The following is an 11,647-nucleotide window of genomic DNA, read 5'->3' on the forward strand; positions in this document are numbered from 1 at the left end:
GACGATTTTTAAAAATGGTTTGGAGGTAATCTGTCCTCCAATTAGGGGAAAATAGACCATAAACTATACACAAAAGTAAAAGCCACAGAGATGAAAAGAAGCTATGTATTAAAATTGTATGACTTTGGGAGTAGGGAAACATTCCTTGTAACAACTTCAGAAATACTTAGCAATTCTACTTTTGAATGTGTATGCTCAGGAAATATGTACTAGGATATTTACTATGGTTTGATTTGTAGTAGCCAAAAATTGGAAACATTGAAAAGGAGAAATCCTTATGATGGAATAATATATATCTGTAAGTGCAACACCTGAGATCCGCAAGTATTAACAGGAAGATCTCAGAGTCATGTTGAGGCGGGGGAATATCAAGTTGCAGAATGATGCATATAGTACAATGACTTTCTGTAAATGTGTTGCTGTTTTGTGTTATGTATTTATTTGTTTGTTTAATTAATTAATTATTTTTGAGACAGGATTTCACTTTGCCGCCCAGGCTGGAGTGCTGTGGCATAATCTCGGCTCACTGCAACCTCCACCTCCCAGGTTCAAGCGATTCTCCTACCTCAGCCTCCTGAGTAGCTGGGACTACAGGTGCGTGCCACCACGCCCAGCTAATTTTTTGTGTATTTTTTGGTAGAGACAGTGTTTCATCATGTTGGCCAGGCTGGTCTCCACCTCCTGGCTTCAAGTGATTCACCCGCCTCGGCCTCCCAAAGGGCTGGGATTACAGGCGTGAGCCACTGCACCCGACCTAATTTTTAATTTATTTTTAAATAGAGACAGGGTCTTGCTACATTACCCAGGCTGGTCTGGAACTCCTGGACTCAAGCAATTCTCCCACCGCAGCCTCTCAAAGGGTGAGGTTATAGGCATGAGCCACCATGTCCAGCCACTTTTTGTAAATTTGAGTTAAAATTTCCCTCACAAAATTCAGTACTATACACATACTATACATGTATGTACGTAAATGTTTCTGAAATGGTTTGGAAGAATATAGCCCAACACTTGCTAGCGGTCACCTGTGAAGAGTGAAGAAGGGAAGAGAGTGAGTGTGAGACTTCAGCTTTGTATCTAAACATCTTCTTCTCTTTAAAAAGACTGCAAGTAGTGAGCCGAGATCACACCACTGCACTCCAGCCTGGGCGACAGAGCGAGACTCCGTGTTCAAAAAAAAAAAAAAAAAAAAAGTACAAGTAAATAGAGGAAGATACTGATTAATTCTGTACTGTGGTATATGGATCTCTAGTCTTATTTTTTATACTTTTCCATGTTTTTAGAATTTCTCAGAATTAGTAGGAATGAGGGTGAGGATGGGAACATTGTACCTGTAGAAATCATGCTGTAATATTCATTCCCGGCCAGGCGCAGTAGCTCACACATGTAATTCCAGCACTTTGAGAGGCCGAGGCGGGTGGATTGCCTGAGCTCAGGAGTTCGAGACCAGCTTGGGCAACATAGTGAAACCCTGTCTCTACTAAAATATAAAAAGTTAGCCGGGCGTGGCAGCATAAGCCTGTAATCCCAGCTACTCGGGAGGCTGAGGCAGGAGAATCACTTAAGCCTGGGAAGCTGAGGTTGCAGTGAACAGAGATTGTACCACTGCACTCCAGCCTGGGAGACAGAGCGAGACTCCATCTCAAAAACAAAACAAAACAAAACAAAAATTCATTCCCAATCAAATACTAAATTTGTATGGCAAATATTTCTAAAATTTTATCAACAATGAGTGGATGAATGTGCTATGTATGTAAAATGAAATTATCTGGTTTTTTTTTACGTTCAAAATGAAGGCCGGGCATGGTGGCTCATGCCTGTAATCTTTGCACTTTAGGAGGCTGAGGTGGGAGGACCGCTCGAGTCCAGGAGTTTGAAAGCAGCCTGGACAACATGATGAGACTCCGTCTCTACAAAGAATTTAAAAATTAGCCACAGTGAGCCATGGTTGCACCACTGCACTCCAGCTTGGGCAACAGAGTAAGACGCTGTCTCAAAAATAAATAGATGGCAAGATAAAATTAAAAATAGTAAGTAAAAACCACAGCCAAAAAGAAAGAGAGAAAGAAAAAGAAAGAAAGAAAGAGGAAGGAAGGAAGGGAAAAAGGAAAGAAGGAAGAAAGAAAGAGAAAAAAGTACCATGATAATTTCTAGGGTAACCTGATGGAATTATCAAGATAATTATGCAAGATAAAATAAATAAATAAATAATAAATAAGTAAATAAGTCAAAACCACAGAAAAAAAAAAGCCATTAAGTTTCCAGGGTAAACTGATGGAATTATCAGGATTTCACAGTAGAAGTAATTTGATTAAGTTTACAGCTGCCAAAGAGGTGGAGTCTGCATAAGTGAACAGCTGATTGAATCTGACGCCTCTAGTGTGTTTAAGGACTCAGATCATAAGAGCAAAACCGTTTGAGTTCAAATCTACTATCTGTGTTTGATTCTGTGACCTCCTGCAAATACTTAATATCTCTGAGTCTCAGTTTTCGCTTTACATGTTAACAATGATAAAATCCACCTCCTAATACTGGTGAGGGTAAAATTCGCTAATTAATGCCAATTGCTTCCCTGCACAATGAGAACAGGGGAAGTGATTGCATTAATGTCCGGAGGCCTCTGGTAGGTAGCTCAATCACTCTGCCTATACAGGCGGTAGGTCGCTGGTGCCCTGGGCGCCGCCCCAAGGGGTGTGGCCGACCAAAGACGCAAAGCAGTGACCTGGGTGCATCCGGCCTAGGCTGTATAAAAGCCCAGGACCCAGAAGGCGCCCAGCAGTTTCAGAGTGTGTTCCTCTCCGTCTGCAAGTAGCAAAGTGCCCGGCCTGCAATATCGATCAATTTCTGGTGAGTCTATCTCCAAACGAAAGGGCGAAGGTCGGTGTCATGGAGTGGTAGGTCAGAAATTCAAAGATGTAGGCGTCCAGAATCCTAGCAAGGGAGCCCGCTAATAGGGGAGGACAGAGAAGTGTCTGAAGCTGTTCATTATTGAGGACCATTTTTACTTCCATGAGCCTGCCCTCCGCAGGGCATGCCTTTCATCAGACAGACGCGGGGCCTGCAGAGAAGGCTGTGGTTGTGATCCTGGGGGTCTCTCGACGGCACCCGAAGGTCTTTCTATCACGTTGGCAGGAGCCCAGGACGAGATCGTGGTCTGGTCGAAGTCTCATGGAAGTATACAAGGAACGCTAGGCCCATGAGTCAGAGGGGCCTGGGTGGGTTGGGTTGAATTATTAGAGATCAAGAGAAGGAGGCATAGCCCGTGGATGGAACTATCAGGGTTTATTGTTTGTTTTGGTTTGGTTTGGATTTTTTTTTTTTTTTTTTTTTTTTTTTTTTTTTTTTTTTTTTTTTTTTGCAGAGTCTTGCTCTGTCTCCTAGGCTGCAGTGCATTGGCACGATCTCCACACACTGCAACCTCCGCCTCCCAGGTTCAAGCAATTCTCATGCCTCAGCCTCCCAAGTAGCTGAGACTACAGAGTGTGCACTACCATTCCCGACTTTTTTTTTCTCTTTTTTGTAATTTTAGTAGAGGCAGAGTTTCACTATTTTGACCAGGCTGGTCTCAAACTCCTGACCTCAAGAGATCTGCCTGCCTTGGCCTCCCAAAGTGCTAGGATTACAGACCTGAGCCATTGCACCCAGCCGGGACTATTGTTTTAATAATTCCTTAAACTGGGGATGAAATCCATCTGTTTTTCCAAGGCCCAGAAACTTTAGGGACCAGAAGCAGACCTAGAGCAAGTGGAGTGGGAATCAGTCCTTCACTGGGTTCCTGTTTTCTAAGGTTCCCAGTGGGATCCATCAGGCCTTGCTCAGGACGAAATAGAGTTCTGTCTGCTCAGAGGAGCTTCTAGTCCAGTGGTGGGGAGAGGGGGTAGACAGGAGTTAAGCTTTTACATGAGTAGGAATGGTGGGAAACTAAGTGTAAGAGTAAGATGCTGTTAGAAGTTGATTTTTAAAGTTCAATTTTATGTATTTATTTTTTAGAGAGGAGGGGGTTCTTGCTATATTGCCCAAGCTGGCTTCAAACTGCTTGGCTCAAGGGAACCTCATCTCACAGCCTCTGAGTACCTAGAGCTAGAGGTGCTGTGATAGCTAGAGATTGATTTTAATCTCAGAGGACATCATTTCAAATATTTCCTGTTTGGAATTTTTTTTTTTGAATTTTTCTCAGTTATTTGTATGATCTTCAAATATATGTAATATAAAATTACCATCTTAGTCATTTTTAAGTTTACAGATCAGTGGTGGTATTTAGATACAGTCATAGTATTGTGCAACCATCACCACCATCCATCTCCAGAACTCTTTCATCTTATAAAATTGAAACTGTACCAGTTAAACAGTTAACTCCTCATTCCCCCTCCCCCTTTTCCCCCCAACCATCTGTCTGTCTCTGATTTTGATTACTCTTAGGTACTTCATATAAGTGGAATCACATGATTTTTTTATGTGAGTCACTTTTTTGTGGCTGGATTATTTCACTTAGCATAATGTCCTCAAAGTTCATCCATGTTGTAGCATGTGTCAGAATATCCTTCCATTTTAAGGCTGGATATTCAGTTATATATTCCATTGTTTGTATATACATTTGACCCTTGAACAACACAGGTTTGAACTGCATAGGTCCACTTATAGCTATATTTTCTTCAATAAATATATTGAAAATAGATTTTCATATGTGGAACCATCCTTGCATTCTGGGAGTAGATCCCATTTGGTCTTGTTGTATAATCCTTGTAATATGCTGATGAATTGGGTTTACTAGTACTTTCTTGGGATTTTTGCATCAATGTTCTTAAGGGATATGAGTCTGTAGTTTTCTTTTCTTGCAGCATCACATCTGGCTTTGACATTGGGTATATGCTGGGCTCGTAGAGTAAGTTAGGAAGTATTCTCTCCTCTTCAATATTTTGTAGAAGTTTGAAGGAATGATATTAGTTCTTTGAAATTTGGTAGAATTGACCAGTGAAACTATCAGGTCCACAGCTTTTTTTTTTGTTAGGAGATAATGATTACTGATTCAGTCTCATTAGTTACAGGTCTCTTCAGATTTTCTTTCTTCTTGATCCAGTCTTGATAGGTTTTGTGTTTCTGTGAATTTCTTCATTTTATCTAGGTTATCCAATTTGTTGGTGTACAAACTGTCCATAGTACTGTCTTAAAATCCTTTCTATTGCTGTAGAAGTAGTAGTAATGTCCCCACTTTTCTTTCTGATTTTAGTAATTTGAGTCTCTTTTTCTTAGTCCATCTAGCTTAAAGGTTTGTCAATTTTGCTGATCTTTTCAAAGATCGATTTTTTGTTTCATTAATTTTTCTGTATTTTTAAAAATTTCCATTTCATTTATCTCTGCTCTATTCTTTTTTGTTTTGTTTTTTTACAGGTGGGGTCTTGCTTTGTCACCCAGGCTGGAGTGCAGTGGCACAATAACAGCTCACTGTAGCCTCCAACTCCTGGACTCACGTGATCCTCCTGCCTCATCCTCCCAAGTAGCTGGGACTACAGGTATGTGCCACCACACTCAGCTAATTAAAAAAAAAATTTTTTTTTGTAGAAGCCGGATCTCACTATATTGCCCAGGTTAGTCTAGAACTCCTGGGTGAAGGGATCCTCCCACCTCAGCCTTCCAACATGCTGGGATGACAGGCCTGACCCACTGTGCCTGGCCTGTTCTAATCTTTATCATTTTCTTCCTTCTGCGAACTTTAAGTTTAGTTCTTCTTTTTCTAGTTCCCTAAATTGTAAAGTTAGGTTACTGATTTGAGATATTTCTTGTTTTTTTAAATGTGTTTATAGCTGTAAATTTCTATTCTAGCATTGCTTTTGCTATATCCCATAAATTTTGGTCTATTGTGTTTTTGTTTTCATTATAACTTCCCTTGTGATTTCTTCTTTGATCCATTGTTTCTTAAGAGTATATTCTTTCACTTCCACAAATTTGTGAATTTTCCAGTTTTACTTCTTTTTTTTTGAGATGGCATCTCACTCTGTCGCCCAGGCTGGAGTCCACCTCCCAGGTTTAAGTGATTCTCCTGCCTCAGCCTCCCGAGTAGCTGGGATTACAGGTGCTCACCACCAAGCCTAGCTAATTTTTGTGTTTTTAGTAGGGACAGGGTTTCACCATCTTGGCCAGGCTGGTCTTGAACTCCTGGCCTCATGATCCACCCACCTTGGCCTCCCAAAGTGCTAGGATTACAGGTGTGAGTCACCATGCCCGGCCTTCCAGTTTTACTTCTATTATGGATCTCTATTATGGATTTAGAGATGGATGTGGTGGCAAGCACCTGTAGTCTCACGTACTAGGGAGTCTGAGACAGGAAGATCGCTTGAGCCCAGTAGTTCAAATCCAGCTGGGGCAACTTGGAGAGAATCCATCTCTGAAAATAAAAATAAAAAGAATTCCTAGGTTTTGAGAGCTCCCCTTGGTAGGGTGTCACCACAAGAAGTGGCATCAGCCCAGACCTCCAAGTGAAAGTGGCTTCTGCTTCCACTGTGGGCTTCAATTATCTCCCTTCTTTTAAGGGCACCTCCTTCTAGTTCTTGGGAAATTCCACTTATTTTCAATCATAAATAGATATATATGTATATGCTTTGGGGTTTTTTAAATTTTTCTTTAAATATATATATGTACATATATTATATATACATGTACGTATATTTTATATATATATTTATATATATTTAAAGCCATCTATCATTTCTGTGATTTGGTATAGAAGGGAAGGACTTCAGGGTCTCCTCAGTCCACCATATTCAATGGCAGTCCCGTCACACATTTTGAATACAGCTTGGGGGAATTATGGTATTTCTCTATTCTGAGAGTCAGGACAAGGCAGGAGGGACCAGACTTTGATGGCAGAGATAGGAAAGGAGAGCATATTAGATAAGATAACTTGGCTGGGCAAGGCAGACTGAGCAATGGATTGGATAGGAACATGGCAAAACTGAGTGGACTGATCTGGCTAGAGTAGGACAAAAGCAGGAAGAGGCACAGGGGATGAAAAAGATGTGAGGCTACCCAGATGGTGGCTTCAGGGAGCTCATTATAAACTTGACACTTTTCCTGCAGATCATATGGGGCAGAGAAAAAAGAGAAAATAATAAATAAATAAACAAGTACATACATACATACATACATACATACATACATACATACGTACATACATACATAAACTTGATACCAGAGACATAGGAAGCCTAGAAGCATATGGATGGCCACTTTGAACAGAAATATAAACCTTGTCCATATGCACAGTTAGGCCTCTGTCTCCAAAGAAACTGCTTCTTGGAATGTGTCTTAGTCTATTCTGTCCAGGAGCTGGTAGATTCGGTGTCTGGTAAGGGCATACTTTCTGATTCATAGATGGCACCTTTTAGCTGTGTCCTCACTTGGTAGAAGTAAAGAACTCTGACCCTCAGCCCCTTAGAAGAACACTCATCTTATTCTTGAAGGTTCTGTCTCCATAACCTAATCATCTCCCAAAGGCGCTACCTTCTAATACAATCACGCTGGAAATTCAGTTTTAGCATATAAAATTTGGAGAAACACATTCAGTCCATAGTAGAATGGTTCCTAGAAGCTGGTGGTTTCCAGGATGGTTCTCAGGAGGCTAGAATCAGTGGGTGCCCCCAGGGAGATCTCTGGGAGAAATGTCCCCATTTATCTAGGGGACTGTAAGGACCCAGAGCCAGATAGGTCCAGTACAAATTAAGAGTCTTCCACCTGGGCCAAGTCAATTTACCTCCCGGGACTTCTATTTTCCTTAAAATGGGATTAATTATGACCCTTATTTTCTGGGGTCATGGTGGAAATGAAATGAGATAATTTATTTGAAAGTTTAATCAGCTGAATCTCCAGTAAGATGTCTGGAGAGGAGACTTTGGAAAAGCCTCTGGGGTAAGATCTCTTCAGAGGATGATAGGAGATTCACAGCATGCATCTAGACTCTCATCTCCATTGGCAGATAGCAGTATCTTAGTAAAAGTTTGCACTTGAGAAATGTTTGCACTTTTAAAATGTTACTGTGTGTGTGGAGGGGGCACTGGATGAAGTTAACTCCAGAGTCAGTTGAGAGGAAACTACAAGCTTCTAGGCAAGAGATGATGGTGGGCTGGATTAGGATAGGGTCAACAGGGATGGAGAAGGAGCATACCTGGGGATTGGAATTTGAGCTGGTATGAACCCCTGACCTATTAATTTTTTTTGCAGGATCCCATAACTAAAGATCTAGTTCAGTCATCAGGCAACAGCAAAGAGATGGATTCCAGTCTCCTCCAGGCAATTGAGGAAATTGAGAATTTTTTCCAGCATCTCTCTGAGCAACATGCAGAACAGGCAGAAACCCCAGATGCACCAGAACCACAGAACTGTATGCCTCTGACTGCCCATGCTGAGGAGAGCCAACATGAGTCAACCCAGAGCAAGATGATGCCTCCCTTGGGGTCCACAATGATGACTTCTGCATGCACTAACACCCCCGGGACAGTTCTCACCCAGGACTTAACAATGTGCGCTCTTAAAGCCCTTGAAGACCTAAGTGAGACTTATTCCATGGGCCAGAAAGTGACTTCCTTTGATGATCAGATAAAACACACAGCAGGTTCCCAGATGACAGATGTTACTGACACCCCAAAGTCATCACCCACTGATTGCCAGAAGACAACCATCACTGCAAGCAACATAACAGTCTCCAGTGAAAGTAGCCAGCTGAACACCCCAAGTAGTGACCAGACCCTCAATGAGAATCAGACACCAGCCCTGCATGGAGATCAGATGAAGACCCTCAGTGATAACCAGACTCTCTGTGGGGACCAGGTGACCTTCAGTAGTGACCAGACCCTCACTGATGGTCATACAGTGACTTCCAGTAGTGATGAGACCCTCTCTGGGGGCCAGATGACAACCAGTCTAGACCTCTATGGAGGGCAAAAGATGACTTCCATTGATAACCAGACCCTCTGTGGGGAGCAGATGACGACCTCCAGTGGTCACCAGGCCCTCTGTGGGGAGCAGGTGACAACATCCACTGGTAACCAGACTCTCTATGGGGGGCAGATGACGACCTCCACTGGTAACCAGGCCCTCTACGGGGAGCAGGTGACGACCTCCACTAGTAACCAGACCATCTGTGGGGAGCAGGTGACAACCTCCATTAGTAACCAGACCTTCTGTGGGGAGCAGGTGACGACCTCCACTGGTAACCAGATGCTCTACGGGGGGCAGATGACGACCTCCACTGGTAACCAGACCCTCTACTGTGGGCAGATGACGACCTCCACTGGTAACCAGACCCTCCATGGAGAGCAGATGACGACCTCCACTGGTAACCAGACCCTCTACAGGGAGCAGATGATGACCTCCACTAGTAACCAGACCCACTGTGGAGAGCAGATGACGACCTCCACTGGTAACCAGAACCTCTACAGGGAGCAGATGATGACCTCCACTAGTAACCAGACCCTCTGTGGAGAGCAGATGACAACCTCCCCTGGTAACCAGGCCCTCTACGGGGGACAGATGACGACCTCCACTAGTAACCAGGCCCTCTACGGGGGACAGATGACGACCTCCACCAGTAACCAGACCCTCTACGGGGGACAGATGACGACCTCCACCAGTAACCAGACCCTCTGTGGAGAGCAGATGATGACCTCCACTAGTAACCAGACCCTCTACGGGGGGCAGATGATGACCTCCACTGGTAACCAGACTCTCTACGGGGGACAGAATATGATGACCTCCACTTTTAACCAGAACCTTTACGGGGGGCAGAATATGACCCCCATTGATAACCAGGCCGTCTATGGAGGCCAGATGGCAACGTATAGTGGCAACCCAACCCTCTATGGGGACCAGATGCTGACTCTTCAGGTGGGCAATATGACAACGCTCACTGATGACCACAGCCTTTATGGGGGATATATGATGCCCCATCAGTTCTTATCATTGCCATACCCAGGATTCCTATGCTTTTCAAGTTCCCATTTGATTCAAGGACAACTCCCAGAAAAGCAGAAGACACAGAGCTGCCAGTTCTGGAAGAATCCTGAGGTTTCAAGGCCCTATGTCTGCACTTACGAGGACTGCAAGATGTCTTATTCAAAGGCTTGCCACCTCCGAATACACATGCGCAAGCACACCGGTGAGTGAGGGCTCAGGAACAGGGGTGAGGGGCAAGTGGCTACAGATTTGTGCCTTTACAAAGCCCTGGGAGCATTTGAGATTGCTGCCACTTCCTTTAAGCCAGGGATTCAAGAAGATTCTATAATAGAAAAGGTTGGCACCTTCAGAAGAGTGGATAAAGCAGTCCTAGGGACAGGCTCTAGTCCTGGACCAGAGCCAGGCTGGCTATAGCCTTTAGTGGTGTTGACTGCTGGTTTGATGGGAATAAGTGGAGGGATTTCTTTGGCCTCTTGCAGGTAGATGTTCTTGACGCTATTTCTACTGGGACCGTCACTTCATAGTGACAGGGCCCCCAGGCCCCACTTCCCTCATCCTCCTTATTCCCCCCACTAACTTGCCTGCCAATAACTGTCTCTCCTCCTGTTTCTTTTTTCTTCTTCTTCCTTTCCTCTTCTTCCCTTCTTCACAGTTTTCCTCTTGTCTCTCCAGCTTTTGTGGCCCTCATTCCCCTCCTCCTTCACTCACCTCCCCCACTCCCATCTCCTCTGGCTTTCCCTCTCCCACTCCAACTTGTTCAAAAACTTTTTCTTGTTCACTTTCAATGTCCCTGCCCTACCTCACCCTGATGTATGACAGGTCTCTCTCTCTCTGTCTGGTCCAGGGGAGAAGCCCTATGTATGCGATGTAGAGGGATGTACGTGGAAATTTGCCCGCTCAGATGAGCTCAACAGACACAAGAAAAGGCACACTGGGGAAAGGCCCTACCTGTGTTCAATATGCAGCAAGAATTTTGCAAGATCTGATCACCTAAAGCAGCATGCAAAGGTCCACAACATTCGCCCAGGATTATGAACCCTTCAGCCCATAAGGAAATGTGTACAGCTAAAAGATTCTCCCTATTGAGTTTGTTTCCCTTGAACAAGCTCCCCTATTTCCCTATGCCAGTAGCTAGTAGGTGCTTAATATTATTCATAAGTTTTCTAAAATATACAAAGAAAGTAGGTATGCGTTTTCATGTAAAAACTGGATGACTTTCAACTTGAAACAAGAAGCACTCTTCATTCATTCGCCTCTCTCAGGGTAACGGCTTTTATCAGCATGCTGTGAATGCTTCTAGATCTTACTCTGTATTTACCTGTATGTGTACTTTTAAAAATGTATCTATGTAGGTGATTGAGATTGATATGTGTATAGCTCAGAGGGTAAAGAACGAAACTTTTTTTTTGTCTGTAGCTGAGTCCACGTTTCTTTGGAGCTTCATTCCTATAAGGTGAAAAGGAGGGGACGCTCAGTCACGTCCAGCATAAAGTGGTCTCAGGTTAAATGGACTTTGCTTAGAAGAGTACTTAGCCTATTCAAAGTTTCAACCTCAGTCAGGTGTGGTGGCTCACGCCTGTAATCCTAGCACTTTGGGAGGCCAAGGTGGGCAGATTGCTTGAGCCTGGGAGTTCTAGACTAGCCTGGGCAACATGGCGAAATTCTGTCTCTACAAAAAAAAATACAAAAATTAGCCGGGTGTGGT

The 11,647-nt window shown here is 43.6% G+C and overlaps 1 protein-coding gene across 1 annotated transcript; it reads left to right on the forward strand.

Annotated features, from left to right (window-relative positions):
* The first annotated feature begins 8,259 nt into the window (after nucleotides 1-8,259).
* On the forward strand, nucleotides 8,260-10,977 carry KLF18 (KLF transcription factor 18). The gene is made up of 2 exons (XM_024244438.2): nucleotides 8,260-10,144; nucleotides 10,787-10,977. The coding sequence occupies exons 1-2, from the start codon at nucleotides 8,260-8,262 to the stop codon at nucleotides 10,975-10,977; spliced, it is 2,076 nt and encodes a 691-aa protein (XP_024100206.2).
* The last annotated feature ends 670 nt before the right edge of the window (nucleotides 10,978-11,647 follow it).

The sequence above is a fragment of the Pongo abelii genome, chromosome 1, assembly GCF_028885655.2.
Source record: "Pongo abelii isolate AG06213 chromosome 1, NHGRI_mPonAbe1-v2.0_pri, whole genome shotgun sequence".
Lineage (NCBI taxonomy): Eukaryota > Metazoa > Chordata > Mammalia > Primates > Hominidae > Pongo > Pongo abelii.